Source organism: Oncorhynchus nerka, linkage group LG12 (genome assembly GCF_034236695.1).
Source record: "Oncorhynchus nerka isolate Pitt River linkage group LG12, Oner_Uvic_2.0, whole genome shotgun sequence".
Lineage (NCBI taxonomy): Eukaryota > Metazoa > Chordata > Actinopteri > Salmoniformes > Salmonidae > Oncorhynchus > Oncorhynchus nerka.
In genome coordinates, this window is record NC_088407.1 from 57794822 (window position 1) to 57818833 (window position 24012).

The 24012-nt window shown below is 44.0% G+C and overlaps 1 protein-coding gene across 1 annotated transcript; it reads right to left on the reverse strand.

The window, feature by feature from the left end:
- Positions 1 to 7704: 7704 nt before the first annotated feature.
- LOC135574353 (lysozyme g-like) lies at positions 7705 to 19923 on the reverse strand. Its single transcript, XM_065025674.1, has 8 exons — positions 19593 to 19923; positions 18834 to 18917; positions 18516 to 18715; positions 9497 to 9653; positions 9264 to 9404; positions 8957 to 9010; positions 8567 to 8728; positions 7705 to 8360 (listed from the first exon to the last, which is right to left on the reverse strand). The coding sequence occupies exons 1-8, from the start codon at positions 19594 to 19596 to the stop codon at positions 8251 to 8253; spliced, it is 912 nt and encodes a 303-aa protein (XP_064881746.1). The 5' UTR covers positions 19597 to 19923; the 3' UTR covers positions 7705 to 8250.
- Between the last annotated feature and the right edge of the window lie 4089 nt (positions 19924 to 24012).

Below are 24012 nucleotides of genomic sequence, written 5' to 3' on the forward strand. Positions count from 1 at the left end.
GGGCTTGAACAAAAGCCATTCAATGAACCAGGGATCAAATTAGGTTACTTCAGACAAAGGTCTCTAACTATATAGATATTGTCAGCTCAGGGATTTGAACTTGCAACCTTCCGGTTACTAGTCCAACACTCTAAGCACTAGGCTACCCTGCCGACCCATTTATGAAGGAACACTTTTAAATATTATGAATCACTTAAATCTACATATCATCTGAATGACCTTGCAGTGAGTGTGCTGCGTTTGTGCCTGTGCTATATACGGTATATACAGTGCCTTGCGAATGTATTCGGCCCCCTTGAACTTTGCGACCTTTTGCCACATTTCAGGCTTCAAACATAAAGATATTAAAAAAAATCAGTTTTTGATTTGTTAAAAAAGTTTGAAATATCCAATAAATGTCGTTCCACTTCTTGATAGTGTCCCACTTGTTGTTGATACTTCACAAAAAAATACAGTTTTATATCTTTATGTTTGAAGCCTGAAATGTGGCAAAAGGTCGCAAAGTTCAAGGGGGCCGAATACTTTCGCAAGGCACTGTATATAGCCCATATAGCCCACATACTGTATATAGCACAGGCACAAACGCAGCACACTCACTGCAAGGTCATTCAGACGATATGTAGATTTAAGTGATTCATAATATTTAAAAGTGTAATAGGAGAATAATAGGATCTATATAGTGTTAGGTCTGTATAATGGTGAACTACAGAGATCCATTGTGATCATTACAGTGATCCATTGCGATCATAGAGGGTACAAATGGGCTATGCATAGTAATACTAGCATACCACTGCCCACGCTATGCTAATGTACTTATAGACCAGGCACAGTCCTGTTTCAATATGCTTTGTGTTGTAATCATGACAGACAAAGATATAGTTAACTTGTTTGGGATAGGGGGCAGCATTTTCACGTTTGGATGAAAAGCGTGCCCAGAGTAAACTGCCTGCTACTCAGTCCCAGTTGCTAATATATGCATATTATTAGTAGAGTTGGATAGAAAACACTCGGAAGTTACTAAAACTGTTTGAATGATGTCTGTGAGTATAACAGAACTCATACGGCAGGCGAAAACCTGAGAAAAATCCAACCAGGAAGAGGGAAATCTGAGGTTTGTAGTTTTTCAACTCTAGGCCTATCGAATGCACAGTGTCTATGGGGTCATATTGCACTTCCTAAGGCTTCCACTAGATGTCAACAGTCTTTAGAACCTTGTTTGATGCTTCTACTGTGAAGTGGGGGCGAATGAGAGGGGAATGAGTAAGGTCTCTCCCAGAGTGCCACGAGCTGACCATGCTCGTTCATGTGATAGTTAGCTTGCGTTCCATTGCATTTCTGACAAAGGAATTCTCTGGTTGGAACATTATTGAAGATTTATGTTAAAAACATCCTAAAGATTGATTCTATACTTCGTTTGACATGTTTCTACGGACTGTAACGGAATTCTTTGACTTTTTGTCTGCTTCTAGTGATCGCGCGTCATGAATTTGGAATACTGGGCTAAACGCGCTAACAAAAAGGAGATGTTTGGACATAAATTATTAACTTTATCAAACAATCAAACATTTATTGTGGAACTGGGATTCCTGGGAGTGTATTCTGATGAAGATCATCAAAGGTAAGTGATTATTTATAATGCTATTTCTGACTTCTGTTGACTCCAACATGGCGGATATCTGTTTGGGGTGTGTTGGTCTCTGAGCGCCATACTCAGATTATTGCATGATTTGCTTTTTCCGTAAAGTTTTTTTGAAATATGATACAGCGGTTGCATTAAGGAGAAGTATATCTTCAATTCTGTGAATAACACTTGTATCTTTTATCAATGTTTATTATGAGTATTTCTGTAAATTGATGTGGCTCTGTGCAAATTCACGGGATGTTTTGGAGGCAAAGCTAAATGTAAACTGAGGTTTTTGGATATTATTTTATTTTACAACAAAGGCCGACTCCACCTAACTTTGGCTTTTATTCCATATTTGCAATAAACTGGAATGTGAACTGAATGTTTGTTTACTGTCTCTGACTGTCCAGTATTTAGTATTATTTTTACCTTCACACAAAGTCTTTCAGGTGTATAGGTTTTCAGATGGCCCTACCAGAACTTGTGTGGGGAGTGTTGATTACATCAGGAGGTGCTTGACCTGAGATGTTTGGATCTTCTTGTTGAGGTGCAGCGTTCACCTCTAGGTTGTGTTCAGCACCCTGCTGGGCGTCAGCTGGTGCTCTGTTTACTGGCTCTGTGCCAGGCTCCTCAACAGTGGGGAAATCCTCCTCTATTTCTCTCCTCTTCCTCAGGTGTCGCCTGTTCCTCCTGAAGACTTGTCCCTGTTCTGCCTTTACCTCATAGGACCTTTGCTCCACAGGTCTGACTACTGTGGCCCTCTGCCACCACTGTTTCTGTCCTGTGAGTGGCTGAACTCTCACCCTGTCATCTCGTTGCAGCTCTGTGAGATCCTTAGCAGAGGTGTAGTAGTACTTTGCCAGTTTCTGCTGTCTTTCTTTGAACTTCTCCAGCTGACAGTTTGCCATCACCGGTCCCAGAAGATTTTCACTCATTATAAGTAGTTTCCGTTTGTACGTCTTCCCATGAGCACCATTGCAGGGATGCCGTCTGTTCCTTGTGACGGGGTATTTATGTGATCCAGCATGGCCAGGTATGGGTCAGCATCTGCTCTCTTTGCTTTTGCCATCAGTCTTTGGGCTGTTTTCACTGCCGATTCCACTTTCCCATTACTTTGCAGGTATCCTGGAGACAATGTTTTGTGTGTAAAGTCTTGCTGAAACTTCGGAACTCGTCTGAAGAGTACTGGGGACCATTGTCTAAGTAAAGGATGTCAGGTATCCCATAGCGTGCAAAGTCTGTCTTCAGTTTTCGAATGACCGTTTTCGACTGTGTGTTCTCCAAATGGTCCACTTCCCAGAAGTTGGAGAGATAATCAACTGTGACCATGTAGTCTCTGACGTTGAACTGGAACAGGTCAGTCTCTATTTTTTTCCCAGGGATGCTTTGGTGCTTCGTGTTGCCTCAATGTTTCTTTCTGCTGCAGTGCAGGTACTACATTGTGCCATATATGTTCTCAGCTGTGCATTCATGCCTGGCCAGTAGACACAATTGCAAGCTCTTCTCAGACATCCCTCTGTTCCTATGTGTGAGTAATGGATTCTCTGCATTATCTCTGACCTGACGGCAGTAGGCACAATGACTCTCTCACCTCTGAAGATAACTCCATTTTGCACACTCAGCTCATCTCTGTTGTGATAATACATGGCTACTTCCAAGGGTTCATGTCCTTTCACTTCAGGCCACCCCTGCAGGATCACATTTTTCAGTGTCTGGAGCTCCCGGTCCAACTCAGTGGCTCTCTGGATGTGCTTTAGTCTCTCGCTTGACACAGGGAGGTAGTGTATCATATTGATTGATTCCACTTCGACCTCCACGGGGCCTCTGCTGTCTTGTTCTGTGAGGTACGCCCTGCTCAGGGTGTCGGCCAGCACCACATGTTTTCCCGGGAACGTATCGGAGACTGACCTCGTAGTTTTTGAGTCTCATGAGCATGCGTTGTAGTCTTTTAGGTGCGCTGAGGAGAGGCTTTGTCATGATGCTCTCCAGAGGCTTGTGATCTGACTGCACATCCACTGTTCGTCCATATATGAATTGGTGGAACCTCTCCATGCCAAACACCACTGCAAGCAGCTCCTTCTCTATCTGTGCATACCCTTTTTCAGTCTCTGTCAGGGCTCTGCTGGCGTATGCTATTGGTTGTCCTCCCTGCATCAAGGCTGCTCCTAACCCACTTTCTGAAGCATCACACTGTAGTACAAGCTGCTCTGTTGGGCTGTAGTATTTTAACACAGGGGTCTGTGCAATGGTATCCCTGATTTTATTGAAAGCCTGATCATGTCTCTCTGACTACTCCCACAGTGAGTCCTTGTGTGCTAGCCATCGCAGTGGCTCGCAGAGCTCCATGGCATGGCTGCAGAACTTGGCTACGTAGTTTACCACGCCCAGGAAGCGCTGCACCCCTTGCACATCTGTAGGCCTAGGCATCCGTTTGATGGCTGTCACTTTTCCTGGGTCCACTTTCAACCCCTCTGATGTTAGCAGGTGGCCAATGTAGGGCACTTCCTTTGTCAGCCAACAAGATGAGTAGGCCTAACACGGAAGCCAAACCGGCTGTGCACGTGCTCAATCGTGCATAAATGTATTTTGTCCCCCCCATACCAAACGTGATCTCAACACGCAGGTTCAAATCCACAGTCGCCGCTTCATCATTGTCTCCTTCTCCCACAATCAGGATGTCATCTGCAATGATTTTGACTCCTGGAAGACCTTCCATTGCCTGGTTCAACTTCCTCTGAAAGATCTCTGGGGCTGGACTGATTCCCATTGGCATGTGCAGCCACCTGTAGCATCCCATGGGAGTAGAGAATGTGGTGAGATAGCTGGAGCTCCAGTTCCACATGCCAAAATCCATTTTTTACATCACAAACAGAGAACACGCGTGCTCTGTTCAGATCTGTCAGCACGTCTTCAATAGCGGGAAGTGGGTAATGACTCCTCTTGAGTGCCTTGTTGAGAGGTTTCGGATCAATACTCACTTAGTGTTCCAGACGGTTTCTTCACTACGATCTGGCTGCTGATCCAATCTGTGCTTTTTTCAACTGCTTTTATCATCCTTTTCTCTAGACCACTGAGCTCCTCTTTGTGTGGTTTATATAGCGCTACTGGCACTCTTCTCTTTGGCAGCTGGATGGGCTCCACTCGCTCAACACTTCCAGCTTCAGTTTGCAGGGTAAGCATCCATCTCCCTGGAACACATCAGAGTACTCCTGTTTATTTTGCTCTTTAGTCCAGGATCCTGTTGTTTTCTTGATGGCCAGGATGTTGTGATGCTGCACAGTAATCAACTCCATTGCCTGGATAGCCTTACTGCCTAGAATGGGCCTTTGCACATTCTTGTTGACTGCGACAAACTGAACTCGGGAGGTTTTCTTATTGCATGAATTGATCACTTTAAGTGTGCAGTGGCGTCAGAGTATTCTTGTTACACATCCCCAATACCTGACTGCAGGGCTCTAGGTGACTGGCTTTTATGAGGTTTGTAGGGATAAATTTACAACTAGCACCACAATCTAGCTGAAATCTGACTGACTTTTTGTTGACCAGCATGGTTGCAAAGAGAGCTGCATTGGGGTCTGGGGTTTTCTCCTGCACCACGTTGATGCTCTCTGACTTTGGCCCTAGTGTGATGCAGAGAACATCCTCACCACTCTCTGAGTCAGCTAACGCATTTTCCATTGCCAGGACTCTGTTTCTCTTGCTGGTCCCAGCACTTTTGCAAACTGTAGAGAAGTGATTGTTTTTTCCACAGGATTTGCATTTTTGTCCATATGCAGGGCATTTTTCCTTTTTTCTCTCGTGTCCATCCACAGTATCTGCATTGTATAATGCTCTGTCCCTCTGTAGGGTCTCCTCTCCCTCTCAGTCTCTCTTTCTGTGTTACTACATGCACTGCTACAGGGCCCTGCACATTTATGACTTTAGCGCTCTGTCTGGACAGTTCTGCAGCTCGTCCAATCTGTATGCATTTCTGTAAACTGAGATCAGTCTCTCTGAGTAAGCACTCTCTTAATAACCTGTTTGGGCTAGGGGGCAGCATTTTCACTTTTGGATGAAAAGTGTGCCCAGAGTAAACTGCCTGCTACTCAGTCCCAGATGCTAATATATGCATATTATTAGTAGTATTGGATAGAAAACACTCTGAAGTTTCTAAAACTGTTTGAATGATGTCTGCGAGTATAACATAACTCATATGGCAGGCAAAAACCTGAGAAAAATTACAACCAGGAAGTGGGAAATCTGAGTTTGGTTGTTTTTCAACTCAGCCCCTATTGGAGATACAGTGATCATCTTGCACTTCCTAAGGCTTCCACTAGATGTCAACCGTCTTTAGAACGTTGTTTCAGGCTTCTACTGTGAAGGGGGGCTGAATGAGAGGGCTCGTGACATACGATCATGAGACAGTTAGCTTGCGTTCCATTGCTTTTCTACAGACAAAGGAATTCTCCGGTTGGGACATTATTGAAGATGTATGTTAAAAACATCATAAAGATTGATTATATACTTCGTTTGATATGTTTCTACGACCAGTAATATAACTTTTTGTCCGACCTTTCCGCTGGACTTGCACGCGCGTTTGGATTTGTTTACCAAACGCCCTAACAAAAGGAGGTATATGGACATAAATGATTAACTTTATCAAACAAATCAAACATTTATTGTGGAACTGGGATTCCTGGGAGTGCATTCTGTTGAAGATCATCAAAGGTAAGTGAATATTTATAATGCTATTTCTGACCAATGTTGACTACACAACATGGCGGATATCTTTTTGGCTTGTTTGGGCTCTGAACGCTATATTGCATGGTGTGCTTTTTCCGTAAAGTTTAAAAAAATCTGACACAGAGGTTGCATTAAGGAGAAGTTTATCTAAAGTTCCATGTATAATAGTTGTATCTATTATCAATGTTTATGAGTATTTCTGTGAATTGATGTGGCTCTCTGCAAAATCACCTCATGTTTTGGAATTACTGAACATAACACGCCAAAGTAAAATGAGATTTTTGGATATAGATATGCACTTTATTGAACAAAACATACATGTATTGTGTAACATGAAGTACTATGAGTGTCATCTGATGAAGATCAAAGGTTAGTGATTAATTTTATCTATATTTCTGCTTTTTGTGACTCCTCTCTTTGGCTGGAAAAATGGCTGTGTTTTTCTGTGACTTGGTGGTGACCTAACAATTGTTTGTGGAGCTTTCGCTGTAAAGCCTTTTTGAAATCAGACACTGTGGCTGGATTAACGAGAATCTTCTTTAAAGTGGTGCCTAATACTTGTATGTTTGAGAAATTGGATTTATGAGATTTCTGTTTGATTTTGTCGCCTTGCAAATTCACTGGCTGTTGGCGAGGGGTTCCGCTGAACCCCAGTTCTAGACAGGTTTTAAGTGTGGGTCACACGTGCCACACACAATCCTGTCCCTGATAAGAGAGTCTGTGATTACTCCAAAGTTGCAGGTGGCCACTAGAGTCCTCAATTCAGTGAGATGTCTAAACTCTCATCTCGGCCCTGAATTGGCATGAAAACATTCTCTCAATTGTTTCATTTTTCTTGGGATCACAAAATGCATCCAGTGCTGCAATTACTTCATCAGAGAGATTGCATTTTGTACTGCCCACACATAGGGCCTCACAAATCTTTCTACCTTTTACCCCAATGAGATAATACAGTAGCTTCACTTTGTAATCCTCAGGTTTTTCTGTCATTGTAAGAGCCATGTACAAATTGAATTCCTCTTTCCATCTTTTCCAGGTCAGTGCTAAATTACAATCAGTCTATTTTTCCCGGAGGTTTCAGTGCATTTTCCATGGCGATTTATTTGTAGAATGGGGAATGTTAGCTACTCACGAATCTGCTTGTATCCAATAGACAGCTAGCTTTTAGCATAAAGTCCCTCACAATAGCCAGCTAACGTTGACGTTCGGCGCGATGACTAGCTTGTAAACTCTGCACTTTTTCAAACTGCCGCCTGGGATGTATTCTTCATTTACATCGATGAGATCCAGGTTCTTTTGAGTACCGCTGTCACCATGTTTCAATATGCTTTGTGTTGTAATCACGACAGACAAAGATATATAGTTAAGCAAACTTTACTAGGCATGTTGTCAAACAGCACATTAATAAAGTAAGTAACAACTGGTTTCTGTTTCCTTTTTTAACATCAATATGAGTAACATCAATATTGCTACAAGTCCCACCAAGACAGTCAACTAAAAACACATCCATTCCAAAAGGGCAGAAAATAAGAAATGTTTCATTATGTTGCGCAATGACAAGTTGCTGAAAGATTCAACTACGGAAGAAACTTGGATGAGACTGTTTGAAGTTGTGTAATTATTACTGGGTGTAGTCATCATTTTCAACATGTTCATAAAAGGTTCATAAGTTTTTATTTTTACCATAACCATGGCTGTAGAACCACTGAGCTAATTTCAACTGCAAAATTAGGGAATAATTAGGGAACAATCCTCAGAGAACCTGTTTTTCTTAACAGCAGAGTTGCAAGGGTATTTTTTTATTTTATTCAGTTGACAAGTAGAATACTTTAAGCATGCAGTATCAACAGTGTGAGGGTGTATTGCACTCCTGACAGGTGTTCTTCAAAGCCTCTATGGAACATTTAAGAAATCTTTGTTTTCAGCCATCCCACAGCTTCTCCCACTGCTCCTCCGATGGCTGCTCCCGCACTTCCAACAACTGCAGTGACCGTTCCCGAGAGCCCTACGGCACCTTGAGGGAATACCACACAATGTATGTCCTGAGATCTACAAACATCCAATACATCAAAGTAAAAAAAAGCAAAACGATCTATGATCCATTCAGTTCAGTCGTATGAGCTTTTAACAGTTAGAAACCCCACCATCATCTTAGCTTTTATTCATAACTCATTGGCATTGAAATATTGTATCTTTGTTCATCTTTGGTTCGATCCTTACCTGCTGACTGTAGAATAGCAACAAGACTCCCTGCTGCTACCCCACCTCCATTGGCTATGGCCGCGGCAGACATCATGCCTGCTGCTGTTGATCCAGCTGCAATCCCGCCAGCACCAAACCCGATCCCTGTGAGGACTATTGGTGCCAGGGCAACAGCAGAAACTGAGGCCAAGCATACAAACATTTTAAAACACAGCCAACCTCATTAAGAGTTTGACAATGTGACATTCCAATGACACTTTTACACGTATATAATTATTCGTAAATTCTTGTTGTTTTATAAGTAAATCAACCACACATTAAAGATATACTATCAAGATACAGAAACATTTTACTTTATGAAAAGTTACTTGATGAAGTACAATGTTAATGCTGATAAAATGATGATACCTCCTCCCACTGCAGCTCCCACTACAACAGCTGCTACTTTAATGACAAGGTTTGCTAAATAGGGAAGAAAATAGAGTATATACACAATGAACTACAATTTTAGATTTTCAGTACATTATAGCATCAGCATTTTTTTAAATAAAATGAATTTGTGACTGTTTGGCATCAACCATAATAGTTTGCTGAAAGACTTAACTAAACAAGAAACTTGGATGAGAAGGTTTGAAGTTGAACCACACAGTGTAATTATTATTTGGTGTATTTATCATGTTCAACATGTGTATAATGGTTTATAACAGTTATTTACTTGTTTCACAATAACCATGGTCGTAGAACCACTGAGCTCTGGCAACAACATCATTGGAGTAGTCCACTCCAGTGGTATGAGTGTCCACTTCCTCATATGACTCTACACGGTCATCTCCCTTATTGTAGGCTGCTATTCCCCCTGGGTAAACAACATATTGCAATAGTTGCATATTCAATTGAAACAGGTATATTAATTATTTTTATAAAAAACTCTGAGAAAAAGAGTATTACCTTTCAGTTGCTGCTCCTTGGTCCATGAATTAAATTTCTCCTGGATTATTTTGATGAACTCAATCAGAATTTCAGTGCCTTGTTGGAGATGCTCCTCACTGTTCCATTCCCCCTTTGGAGTGTGCCCGCCACCGCTCGGGGCTGGGGTAGTGTCAATCTGTAAAAATGCGTGATATTTTACAGAAATCACCAGGGCTGTGGCGGTCACGAAATGTATGAGTTTCCTATAGGCAAAAACTCAAACAGTACCTGTGCTAAGGACTATTCGATGCTGGTCTGACCAATCAGAATCCCACGCTTCAAGATCGTTTTGATCACGCGGACTAGGATATGTTCCGCGTAGCCTCCAAGAACAACATAGATGAATACACTGATATGGTGAATGAGTTTATCTGGAAGTGTTTAGGAGATATTGTTCCCACTGTGACTATTCAAATCTACCATAACCAGAAACCGTGGATAGATGGCAGCATTCGTACAAAACTGAAAGTGCAAACTATCGCATTTAACCATGGCAAGGTGACAAATATAAGTGAACTAAATGACTACCACCCGTAGCACTCACTTCTGTTATCATGAAGTGCTTTTTTCACCTCTACCTTACCTGACACTCTAGACCCACTTCAATTTGCTTACCGCCCCAATAGATCCACAGACGATGCAATCGCTATCGCATTGCACACTACCCTATACCATCTGGACAAGAGGAATACCTATGTTAGTATCTGGTTCATTGACTATTGCTCAGCATTCAACACCATAGTACCCTCCAAGCTCATCATTAAGCGAGGCCCTGGGTCTGAACCCCGCCCTGTGCAACTGGGTCCTGGACTTCCTGACGGGCCGCACCCAGGTGGTGGAGGTAGGAAACAACACCTCCACTTCGCTGATCCTCAACACTGGGGCCCCAGAAGGATGCATGCTCAGCCCCCTGTAATCCCTGTTCACCCATGACTGCGTGGCCACGCATGCCTCCAACTCAATCATCAAGTTTGCAGATGACACAACAGTAGTAGGTCTGATTATCAACAATGACAAGACAGCCTACAGGGAGGTGGGAAGGACCCTGGGGGTGTGGTACCTCTCACCCAACGTCAACAATACAAAGGAGCTGATCGTGGACTTCAGGAAACAGCAGAGGGAGCACCCCCCTATCCACATCGACGGGACAGCAGTGGAGAAGGTGGAAAGCTTCAAGTTCCTCGGCGTACACATCGCTGACAAACTGAAATGGTCCACCCACACAGACAGTGTGGTGAAGAAGGCGCAACAGCACCTCTTCAACCACAGGAGGCTGAAGAAATTTGTATTGGCACCTAAAACCTTCAAACTTTTACAGATGCACAATTGAGAGCATCCTGTCGGGCTGTACCACCGCCTGGTACGGCAACTACACTGCCCGCAAACGCAGGGCTCTCCAGAGAGTGGTGCGGTCTGCCCAACGCATCATCGGGGGCAAACTACCTGCCCTCTAGGACACCTACAGCACCCGATGTCACAGGAAGGCTAAAAAGATAATCAAGGACAACAACCACCCGAGCCACTGCCTGTTCACCCCACTATCATCCAGAAGGCGAGGTCAGTACAGGTGCATCAAAGCTGGGACCCAGACTGAAAAACTGCTTCCATCTCAAGGCCATCACTAGCACATTAGAGGTTGCTGCCCTATATACATAGCCTTGAAATCACTGGTCATTTTAATATTTGGAACACTAGTCACTTTAATAATGTTTACATATACGACTTTTCAAGTGACGAGAACAGTCACAAATGGCGAGGCCTCTTCGTGCAAGCGTTGCGAAAGGTAAAACTACTTTTTTTTAATCAACTTTAACTATGAACACATCTCAAACGTGGTTGTTAATTGGCGAGGTGATGGAGTAGCTACTGACTTATCTTTATTTTGATTTATGTTTCCAAAATGCACACTGTGAAATATACTGCAGGCCAACAATATACAACTTGCAACTTGGCTCAGAGTCAGTGTCAACATGTTGCAGGCAGAATCCGGTGTGTGTTCATTACTCCTATTCTGTTGTAAAACTTTTTGCAACAAACCGTTTACTCCAAACGGAAAAAATATTTAACGAAAACGAGAGTTTCTATTGGACAAATTCGGGTAGTTCCTCCCCGTTTCCTTTGCTCTGTTTGCTTCCGTTTGTTTTAAAGGTAAACGTAATGAACCTAGCCCTGATATTGGTACTCCCTTGTTATCAACAAGATCATGTTTTCCTCTCTTGTTTTGGAACACATCGCCCTCAATACAGATGCAGGCCTAAAAGTGAAAACGAGAGAGCGTCATTGATCTATAGCCCTAGTTGAGATCAGAGCCAAACAGAAATGAGTGATGGCTCCTTGACACTCAGTTACAACCACGCATTTGCCTTGTGGAAAATGTTGTCACAAACCATATATCTATCCCTTAGCCCATAACAATATGCATTACCTACAATATGCATTTCTCAGCAAAAGCAGCACAAGGCCAAGTTTTTTTTTTGTCTGTGTTTCTGAAGTCAAAGGTTTGGCTCAAATTGATTAATTCCACTGTCTTGTTTTGAGGTAGTATCTCTCTACGTGACTAGCAGCATAGTACTGTCAACACATTGCTTAGCGATTGACATGACAGTTTAATCACTGATGTGACTAGGCTATTGGTTTGCCAAACCTCCTACAGTAGTAACCAACCAGGTCCAATGTAGAGATCAAGCCAAAGCAGCCGATGCCCTTTCAGGTTTAGCCTAGCTCAAATCCCCCCTCTCCCAATTACAATCCAATAAGACACAGCCAAACTGTCAGTACACTTCATATTTTGGCGGCCATTTTTATTAATGTCTTCATCATATTTTAGTCCATGGCAGGACTCTCCACGCCTATAGGTTTTCGTTCCAACCCCAGGTGTAACTAACCTGGTTCAGCTTATTAATCAGGTGTGCTATGTTAGGGTTGGCGTACACCTACAGGAGGGTAGCTCTCCAGGAACATGGTTGGAGAGCCCTGGTTTAAACCTACAGGAGGGTATCTCTCCAGGAACATGGTTGGAGATCCCTGGTTTAAACCTACAGGAGGGTATCTCTCCAGGAACAGGGTTGGAGAGCCCTGGTTTAAACCTACAGGAGGGTATCTCTCCAGGAACGGGGTTGGAGAGCCCTGGTTTAAACCTACAGGAGGGTAGCTCTCCAGGAACAAGGTTGGGTATCTCTCCAGGAACAGGGTTGGAGAGGCCTGGTGTAAACCTACAAGAGGGTATCTCTCCAGGAACAGGGTTGGAGAGGCCTGGTGTAAACCTACAAGAGGGTATCTCTCCAGGAACAGGGTATTTATCTGGTCCTGACCGAGCTGCAGCTGTCGCGGAGTAGAGTAGTGGGTTTCCCCTTCTCTAAATAGACAACTTGATTTTCACAAACCTAATTGAAGCTTACGAGGCAAACATTTTTAGCCAAGAGGACGTGTGCAGTCTGTATCCCTGTGGCCGATGCATCTCTTTCACGATATCGCTCGTACTTCTTTTCGGTCTCTTCCCAGGTCTCTGTCTGTCACTGGGTTGAGCTGGTTTCTCTCTCGTTTGAACCTGTGACCCATACGGACTTGTATACCCGCTGAGTAAACCACATGCTTTCTGTCGTGTTTTAAATGTATATCTCACTTGCCAATTTATTAGGTACACCCTTCTAGTACTTGTCTGTATGTGTGTGCCTGCCTGCCTGCCTGCCTGTGTGTGTGCCTGCCTGCCTGTGTGTGTGCCTGTCTGTGTGTGTGCCTGCCTGTCTGTGTGTGTGCCTGCCTGTCTGTGTGTGTGCCTGCCTGTCTGTGTGTGTGCCTGCCTGTCTATGTGTGTGCCTGCCTGTCTGTGTGTGCCTGTCTAAAACACAGCTACATATCTGACCATGTATAGAGGCTCATGGCCCTGATGTGACTTTTGTGTTTTGAGTCACTTCTGATTTGAGAGGGGCAATGGAGGACATGTCTAGACTGAAGTGGTACCGCTTTGTCCTTGTCAGCAGCGCACGTTAGATTCCTGTAACAGTTTTGTAACGGTTGCTGTCGATGCTAATCATCCGATTGGTTAACCAACTGCTTCTGATTGTAAAGCTGATACGTTCGACAAGGAAATGAGCCAATACAACTGCACCATCCTTTTTCCACAAAGCTGTGTGTGAATGATCCTGGGGAGGGTGTGAATCTGGCTGGTGTTTAAGACACCAAAACAGAAGAAAAATTAACTCAAAACAGGAAAAGACTACAAAAAAGCTCTTATTGGTTTAAAAGAAGCGATTTCTGTTGCATGCCCTAATGAACAGGACCCTCCCAGGTGAAGAGATGTGGCGGGTGAAGTTTTGGTGTTTGTTTCACTGTCCTGCGTGGAATACGGCCTGTCACACACACACAGAGAGAGAGGGAGACAGACTGACATAGTCAAAACCATAACAAACCTCTCCTAACTGTGACTGACTCTCTATCTTTAACAGCTGTCCTGAGGGGCTTCACTGACTGGGCAGGAAGAGGAAATAGTTTTAAGGCACCTGCATGCTTCCTGTTGGAAACAGTTGGTGCATATATTATGACAATGTTTTGGTCTTCGACAAGGTTTTTTTTGGCTGATATCGCCGGTGAAAATGTCAGTCGTGAAGCTATTAACAGTGACGCTATTACCACACACACACACACAGGGCCACATTACCACAGTGTCATTGTAATCTTCCAATCTTCCATTTCCACAGCACAACACAAACGCACAACGCTATTACCACACACACATACACAGGGCCACATTACCACAGTGTCATTGTAATCTTCCAATCTTCCATTTCCACAGCACAACACAAACGCACGCCACGCAAAGACTCCATGTTTACCATCCTGCATAAAGCACTCTACCTTTGTACTCTGTTTCCTATCCTTTATTCTCTAATCCTTTATTCTCTAAGTATATTATTATCTGCTAGTACTGCTAGTGCTACTGCTAGTACTGCTAGTGCTACTGCTAGTACTGCTAGTGCTACTGCTAGTACTGCTAGTGCTACTGCTGGTACTGCTAGTGCTACTGCTAGTACTGCTGCTAGTACTGCTAGTGCTACTGCTAGTGCTACTGCTAGTACTGCTAGTGCTACTGCTAGTGGTACTGCTAGTGCTACTACTAGTACTGCTAGTGCTACTGCTAGTACTGCTAGTGCTACTACTAGTACTGCTAGTGCTACTGCTAGTACTGCTAGTGCTACTGCTAGTACTGCTAGTGCTACTACTAGTACTGCTAGTGCTACTACTTGTACTGTTAGTGATGATAAAACAGAAGAAAAATGAACTAATTTTAACGTAATCAACACTGCTAGCTAGCCAGCTAGCCCCGAATAGCAGCACAGTAGAAACTATTACACTCAACGGAACGACTTGATTAGTGTAGTGTCAACAACGCAGCCACTGCCAGCTAGCCTACATAGTCAACAACGCAGCCTCTGCCAGCTAGCCTACTTCAGCAGTACTGTATCATTTTAATCATTTTAGTCAATAAGATTCTTGCTACGTAAGCTTAACTTTCTGAACACTCGAGACGTGTAGTCCACTTGTCATTCCAATCTCCTTTGCATTAGCGTAGCCTCTTGTGTAGCCTGTCAACTATGTGTCTGTCTATCCCTGTTCTCTCCTCTCTGCACAGACCATACAAACGCTCCACACCGCGTGGCCGCGGCCACCCTAATCTGGTGGTCCCAGCGCGCACGACCCACGTGGAGTTCCAGGTCTCCGGTAGCCTCTGGAACTGCCGATCTGCGGCCAACAAGGCAGAGTTCATCTCAGCCTATGCCTCCCTCCAGTCCCTCGACTTCTTGGCACTGACGGAAACATGGATCACCACAGACAACACTGCTACTCCTACTGCTCTCTCTTCGTCTGCCCACGTGTTCTCGCACACCCCGAGAGCTTCTGGTCAGCGGGGTGGTGGCACCGGGATCCTCATCTCTCCCAAGTGGTCATTCTCTCTTTCTCCCCTTACCCATCTGTCTATCGCCTCCTTTGAATTCCATGCTGTCACAGTTACCAGCCCTTTCAAGCTTAACATCCTTATCATTTATCGCCCTCCAGGTTCCCTCGGAGAGTTCATCAATGAGCTTGATGCCTTGATAAGCTCCTTTCCTGAGGACGGCTCACCTCTCACAGTTCTGGGCGACTTTAACCTCCCCACGTCTACCTTTGACTCATTCCTCTCTGCCTCCTTCTTTCCACTCCTCTCCTCTTTGACCTCACCCTCTCACCTTCCCCCCCTACTCACAAGGCAGGAAATACGCTCGACCTCATCTTTACTAGATGCTGTTCCTCCACTAACCTCATTGCAACTCCCCTCCAAGTCTCCGACCACTACCTTGTATCCTTTTCCCTCTCGCTCTCATCCAACACTTCCCACACTGCCCCTACTCGGATGGTATCGCGCCGTCCCAACCTTCGCTCTCTCTCCCCCGCTACTCTCTCCTCTTCCATCCTATCATCTCTTCCCTCTGCTCAAACCTTCTCCAACCTATCTCCTGATTCTGCCTCCTCAACCCTCCTCTCCTCCCTTTCTGCATCCTTTGACTCTCTATGTCCCCTATCCTCCAGGCCGGCTCGGTCCTCCCCTCCCGCTCCGTGGCTCGACGACTCCGGGCAGACTTCCGCTCGGCTCCGGGCAGCCGAGCGGAAATGGAGGAAAACTCGCCTCCCTGCGGACCTGGCATCCTTTCACTCCCTCCTCTCTACATTTTCCTCTTCTCTCTCTGCTGCTAAAGCCACTTTCTACCACTCTAAATTCCAAGCATCTGCCTCTAACCCTAGGAAGCTCTTTGCCACCTTCTCCTCCCTCCTGAATCCTCCTCCCCTCCCTCCTCCCTCTCTGCAGATGACTTCGTCAACCATTTTGAAAAGAAGGTCGACGACATCCGATCCTCGTTTGCTAAGTCAAACGACACCGCTGGTTCTGCTCACACTGCCCTACCCTGTGCTCTGACCTCTTTCTCCCCTCTCTCTCCAGATGAAATCTCGCGTCTTGTGACGGCCGGCCGCCCAACAACCTGCCCGCTTGACCCTATCCCCTCCTCTCTTCTCCAGACCATTTCCGGAGACCTTCTCCCTTACCTCTCCTCGCTCATCAACTCATCCCTGACCGCTGGCTACGTCCCTTCCGTCTTCAAGAGAGCGAGAGTTGCACCCCTTCTGAAAAAACCTACACTCGATCCCTCCGATGTCAACAACTACAGACCAGTATCCCTTCTTTCTTTTCTCTCCAAAACTCTTGAATGTGCCGTCCTTGGCCAGCTCTCCCGCTATCTCTCTCAGAATGACCTTCTTGATCCAAATCAGTCAGGTTTCAAGACTAGTCATTCAACTGAGACTGCTCTTCTCTGTATCACGGAGGCGCTCCGCACTGCTAAAGCTAACTCTCTCTCCTCTGCTCTCATCCTTCTAGACCTATCGGCTGCCTTCGATACTGTGAACCATCAGATCCTCCTCTCCACCCTCTCCGAGTTGGGCATCTCCGGCGCGGCCCACGCTTGGATTGCGTCCTACCTGACAGGTCGCTCCTACCAGGTGGCGTGGCGAGAATCCGTCTCCACACCACGTGCTCTCACCACTGGTGTCCCCCAGGGCTCTGTTCTAGGCCCTCTCCTATTCTCGCTATACACCAAGTCACTTGGCTCTGTCATAACCTCACATGGTCTCTCCTATCATTGCTATGCAGACGACACACAATTAATCTTCTCCTTTCCCCCTTCTGATGACCAGGTGGCGAATCGCATCTCTGCATGTCTGGCAGACATATCAGTGTGGATGACGGATCACCACCTCAAGCTGAACCTCGGCAAGACGGAGCTGCTCTTCCTCCCGGGGAAGGACTGCCCGTTCCATGATCTCGCCATCACGGTTGACAACTCCATTGTGTCCTCCTCCCAGAGCGCTAAGAACCTTGGCGTGATCCTGGACAACACCCTGTCGTTCTCAACTAACATCAAGGCGGTGGCCCGTTCCTGTAGGTTCATGCTCTACAACATCCGCAGAGTACGACCCTGCCTCACACAGGAAGCGGCGCAGGTCCTAATCCAGGCACTTGTCATCTCCCGTCTGGATTACTGCAACTCGCTGTTGGCTGGGCTCCCTGCCTGTGCCATTAAACCCTACAACTCATCCAGAACGCCGCAGCCCGTCTGGTGTTCAACCTTCCCAAGTTCTCTCACGTCACCCCGCTCCTCCGCTCTCTCCACTGGCTTCCAGTTGAAGCTCGCATCCGCTACAAGACCATGGTGCTTGCCTACGGAGCTGTGAGGGGAACGGCACCTCAGTACCTCCAGGCTCTGATCAGGCCCTACACCCAAACAAGGGCACTGCGTTCATCCACCTCTGGCCTGCTCGCCTCCCTACCACTGAGGAAGTACAGTTCCCGCTCAGCCCAGTCAAAACTGTTCGCTGCTCTGGCCCCCCAATGGTGGAACAAACTCCCTCACGACGCCAGGACAGCGGAGTCAATCACCACCTTCCGGAGACACCTGAAACCCCACCTCTTTAAGGAATACCTAGGATAGGATAAAGTAATCCCTCTCACCCCCCTTAAAAGATTTAGATGCACTACTGTTCCACTGGATGTCATAAGGTGAATGCACCAATTTGTAAGTCGCTCTGGATAAGAGCGTCTGCTAAATGACTTAAATGTAAATGTAAATGTATTTTGCATTACTCATATGTATATACTGTATTCTATCCTATTCTACTGTATCTTAGTCTATGCCGCTCTGACATTGCTCGTCCAAATATTTATATATTCGTAATTTCATTCCTTTACTTTAGATTGTGTGTATTGTTAGATATTACTGCACTGTTGGAGCTAGAAACACAAGCATTTCACTACACCAGCAATAACATCTGCTAAACACGTGTGTGACAAATACAATTTGATTTCAGTTATCAAATATAATGTCAACATTTGACCTCAGGAAGGGAATAAATAAGACACAATTTCAATTAAATATGAAGCCACTGCTTATTCCCTCAAACATGTGCCTACCTGCATAAGTCCGAAGGCCTTGCCATTGTCCCCCCTGCCGTGCTTGTCCAGTCCTGTCCCAGCCCGGGACTCTCTTGAGATGATGCCACAGATAACAGCTGGGTCCACTTCATTCCTCTTTGCCACCTTCATTATGAGTCTCTTGTACTTGTCCATGGCAGCACGGTCATGCTCTGCCATTGTGTGAGATGCAAGCACCCCTTCAGGAAAACAGTCAAGAAAATGATAGCATTTATTTTATTAAATTGATTATATGAAATGGATTAATACTGGATATTGTATTGAATATTTGTGAGTGAATAGCCTGAAAGCGCATACCTTTGTCATTTCCCCCATCAGCGTTTGCTGTCCTCCAGGAAGCACCACTTGTTTCTACCTTCATAATGTCTCCATAAGGAGGCGCTAAATGACAATCAAAAAGAATAAGTAGCTTGTACTTGTGTCCACTATTTTTCAGATCATGGAAATTCATATTTTGCAACCCCCAACAGTGTTTCCACAGCTAGTCAAAATTGGCAATATTGTAAAAAATCATGAACATAATGTGGTTAGGCATAAGGTTAGCAGCGTGGTTAGAGTTAAGGTTAGGTTTAAAATCGAATTTCAAATCAGATAAATTGTAGAAGTTTATGACTGTGGCAGCTAGCGATTACCAACACAGAACCCCGAAACATATGCACACAAACACCAGGGTTAATCCGGTGTCAGACTCAGCCACAATGCAGTGCCACACAACATTAAAGCTGAAGTGTTGGCTACTAGCTTTTTGTACAAACCCTGTTGTAGGCTGTCAATGTACCAAAACAGTAATGCATAGCGACACCTAGCTCCGGAAAGAACAGATTTCCCTGGTTAAATTACAAATATTAATTATGTCCACGTCAACCAATAGGTCAACATGTTCGTAAAGTTAATTCAGTTGGCTAAGAATTAGCTCTCGAGAACCCAATGCCATCTAGGGAGATGGACTACTAACTAACAATATGCCAAATACCATAAATACTTTAAGAAATGTATAAAAATATTTTTGCAAATACTTCCCAATATTATGCAGAGTAATTGATAAATCAAGCGCACCCATGTTGTTGTCGCTTTGAAGTTCTTGAAACTGGAGGATCCTTAGTCAAACACACAAACCCAGCAATATGATTTCAGACGACTTGCTTCTTACTCCCTATCGATTTCTGAAAGATCTGTTGATGTTGAAAAATACAACACAACAGATCTTCGTTCTAACAGACTCTTAACTTTCGATTTTGCTCTTTCCAATCTCGCGAGGTGTATCCCTGACGTAGATGGAGAAAGTAAACAGCAAAGTATATTTCCGTTACAACTAAGAGCATTGAAACGCGTGGCTCAACCTCCACTGCTTGGTACCCTGGCTACCACTCTGTGCAAATCGTCAAGCGAGCCCGTGCACATGAGCAAATACTGTATGTGACAGTAAGAGCGAGTCTTGCATCTCGCGCATCTCGCGCATCTCAATATGTGCATTGCTGCTCGTGACAACGTCATTTCGCTGAGTCAAGCTTTATAATGGTAGTCCACACAATTTACAAAATGCAGGCCTGTTTGCAGACAGAGTGCAATCCACGCGTTTGGTTTAACTAGCCACTGTCAAAGATGTAGTATTTTCTACAACAAAAAAAGTTGTAAATGCCATTCTCAAACAATGATCTCAAAGTAAGCATTGTTATAGGCAGTGCTTGACTTGGGCAGGAGCTCACCAGAGCTGAATACTGGCACCTCAAATGTTCTACTGTTTGAGCTCCTGTTCCTCTTATAGAATATTAGCTAAAACAATATTGTGGAGTTTCTGCATCTACATTTACACAATACCTACACCCAAAAGGAGTACCGGCACCTATTTCAATGCAAGTCAAGCACTGGTTATGGACACACCATTATATGCACAGCCTATAAATCTGCAACCACAAACGTCATTTTATATAGTCAAATGCTTTATTTTTCATGCATTTTCACTTCATAAAATGTAATAATCTACTAAATTGACATGCTATTAATTATTAGAAATAAATATTGGTATCAAAAAAGGATTGGCTACTTCACCAGTTCAAACTTCGATGGGAGTCACAGATACTAAACAGACAAGCAAGCAGACAAAGCAGTCACATTGCCAAGACTAACTCCAAACTATGAACCAAACTCACAAGCTACCATTTCCTTGGATTCAAATAGCTAAAAGGAACAATAAAGACTCCGTTTTTAGTGTTGTTGTTGTTACTGACAAAAGATCTGACAGGATTGTCACTCAGAAGGGAACAGCTGATACAGTCTAAGTCGAAATTGCAAATAGATTCATCAAAAAAACAAGAACGCCTGCAAAAAGATTAACGCAGCCATACTCGTCTCTTGAGTCCAAGCAGAAAGTTAGTCTGTCTTTTAAAAATCCCAGTAGATCAATACATTTTCTTTGCAGTCACTGAATCATGATGATCACAATTGGAAGTACCTGTACAGATATCTAGAAGAAGAATTATGGACAATAACTCTCCTGTTATGGATATTTCACCCAAAAATGTCACACGCATCTAATCAAATAATATTCATTATGAAAGAAAATACAAAATAAGCGGATTCATTCATCGGTATCACAATCCAATTCCATGTGTTCAATACAAAGGCAGGTTTGCTCATTGTTTTGTAGACTATCCATTGGTGCAAAGAAACACTACCCACAATAGACATAAGTAAAGGCTAATACAATGGAGGAGTACAACTGATATGAATGTATAGACTTCAATCCACACCAAAGCCAAACTATAAATGGAAGTTGCCAATGATGCGGACTTAGGAGTAACCCAAAGTTACTTGCAAACAATGCAGTTGGGTTACTTGTATCTCTGCATCTCCGCAATATTGTAAAACATTTAATTTATAAAAGTATACAGTCCATTGCGTACATGTTTCCATATATTGTACCTGTGATAGAGGAATTCTAAATTCCTTTAATGTTTTAATTGCCAAAACCAATTAGCACTCATTTCTAATTCATTTAATGAGTTGTAAGTTCATTAATTATGCATGAAGTAGATCGAGACCAGTCTTAAAAGCCAGGTTAAAGAGTGTTTAATTCCAGACTAGTCAGTTTCTGATTGGAATGTATACATCATTAGTCATTTCAAACATATTTTCCTCTATCAATCCTCCCTTTGATCAAATATTATACATTCAAATCTTCAAAATAAAAATATTATTATAAATGTTTACCCGACTCTTCACCCATCTTCAATCAAATCTAACCTTAACTCCAACTGTTTTTAAATCTGCATCAGAATCATAACTCCTCTTTCAGGATTTTTTCTTTTTTTTTCTTTTTACAATCTTTATCAAAAAACAGTTTAATCATTGAAACAAATTACAATCTAATTCCCCTTCATCTCAACACTATTCTCATCAAACATAAATTCCCCACAAATGACAGATCCGGATTCGTCCACTTCCTCTGTAGACATGCCTTTAGTCCTCCACAGGTCAGAATCTGGAATTCGGCCCATAACGCACCATCTGTAGGATCATTGATCTTTCCAGAGTCCTGGAAACAAGGCCTCGCACACAGGGAATTAGACAACAGCCGCATAAAATTAAAACAGTCATACAGGTAGATACAGCCCAAAACACCACATTTTTCCATAAATACTGTCTACCCAATTTAGTTCAGAGAAGTATCCACCCCAGAGTTTCTGCCAACCCGTGAGCCAGGGTGGTCAAACCAGCTGAGGCTTCGGGCACCGATTCGTCCGGAGCTGTGCTACCTGGGATGTAAGACATGGTCCTGATTACCACGCCCACTTCCTCCTTTTATCCTATGCAATTCTATTCTGTCAGGTCTTCCAGCTGGTTGCTTCAGTCTGTTCTACAAAACCTTTAATAACACCTTTGGTATTCCTGCTAAAGCGCTGTTGATTACCATAACTATAATTACACACCTCGTGGAACCCCAATGTTATCAATATATACTCTGTCGTCAAAAGACCCGGATGGAGCATCTCTTCTCTCGTTTTGGCTAACTTCATGTCTTGGTGTTGTATGAGTGTAAAAGGCATTCCTAACCCGTCCAATCAGTCAAACTCATTCCCCCGCACAACCACCAGATGGCGACACTGGCCCATTTTCAACATTTTGAAATCTCCAGCGTTCAACCAGCCTGTCAAATCAGACATGGTCTCGTCAGTGGTAATATTCTCTGTCTTATTGCAGGTACCAACTTCCCCCACGTATTTCCCGTGTGTACTGTATCTGGCCAAACAGTAATATTCTCCTCTCGTCACGGTAAAGGGAGGAAGTCTTGATTTAAGTGGAACCTGGGGATATAAATAGTGTAAATCAATACAACTATCATTATTTGGCATTACTGCTTTCATGAACAGCTTTACCATACATGCCATTCCCTTAGGGGAATTAATTCCGTTCAGTGGAAAAGGGATAGTTGTTAACTGGGGTTTAGCGTTCGCACAGACATAACATTCTTCTTTAGCCACTGATCTGGCCGTATTGAATCCATTCCAACCATAAGTTGGACTCCCCAAACCCAGTCTCCACTTCTATAACTTCTTTGAGGTCTTTGGTCGGAACTATTCGTACCTTTATACAATACTTCCTCTGTTCAGGAACACAGTCCAAAACGCCAACCCTTACTATACTCCACCTGGTCCCAAATTGAGTGTATGGGTTTACGTAGCCATCCCTTTCAGTGTGAGCTATGACCTGGCTCCACGACTTACACGGTGATTTACACAAATACTTCCCATAGAGTCCCATGGTTCTAGACTGCCAAGGGGTGAATGACCCCAATTGATCTACACAAAATTCTACTGAGAGATCCTTGCCCAATTCCACCCTCACTTCCTTACTATTTTGTTTCAGTGACCTTCTGAGAATCTTAGGTAACATCCCATTTCCCTCATCTAGCACATGAGTCAAATTATCCTCTTTGGCACTTTCCGGGAATCATGGTGAATCAGGAATATGGCCCCCACAATAAAACAGCTCAGGACGGTCAGTGCACACGTGAAGCCCCACCCTCTCCCCGAGAACATATCAACAGCCAGAGGCCAAGCCATCACTTCACTTCTATGAACGCTCACAGCTGGGGAAAGGTCAGGTATAGGGAATCTTCAGAAGGAGTTTGACCCCCGTTCCATATGGGTCACGGTTCCTCTCCTACTCCTGCGAACGTTCGACAGTGCTAGTGTGACTTAACCTCTTACAATGTGTGATATGTACCCAGGTAGCTCTTTCGGCTAATCTCACAGCGAAGGCAGTCACCAGTAGTACTTGGAATGGTCCCTCCCACCGAGGCTGTTTACAGTTTTTTTCTCTTTAGCGATTGGACCCAGATCCAGTCTCCTGGTTGAATCTCGTGTGCCACCTCCCTCTGTAGTTCTCCTGCTGGGCATAAAACTTTTGACCATACAGGTTTGGTTAATAAAACAGTTTCTTATTCGTCAAACCAATTAACATTTTTATTTTATTT

What these genes read in the sequence shown, in the direction of transcription:
- LOC135574353 (XM_065025674.1), bottom strand. An exon ending in CAAGGAGCAGCAACTGAAAG is followed by an intron (nt 9,405 to 9,496) that starts GTAATACTCTTT and finishes TTGTTTACCCAG; the next exon opens with GGGGAATAGCAGCCTACAAT. An exon ending in CCATGGTTATTGTGAAACAA is followed by an intron (nt 9,011 to 9,263) that starts GTAAATAACTGT and finishes TTCCCTATTTAG; the next exon opens with CAAACCTTGTCATTAAAGTA.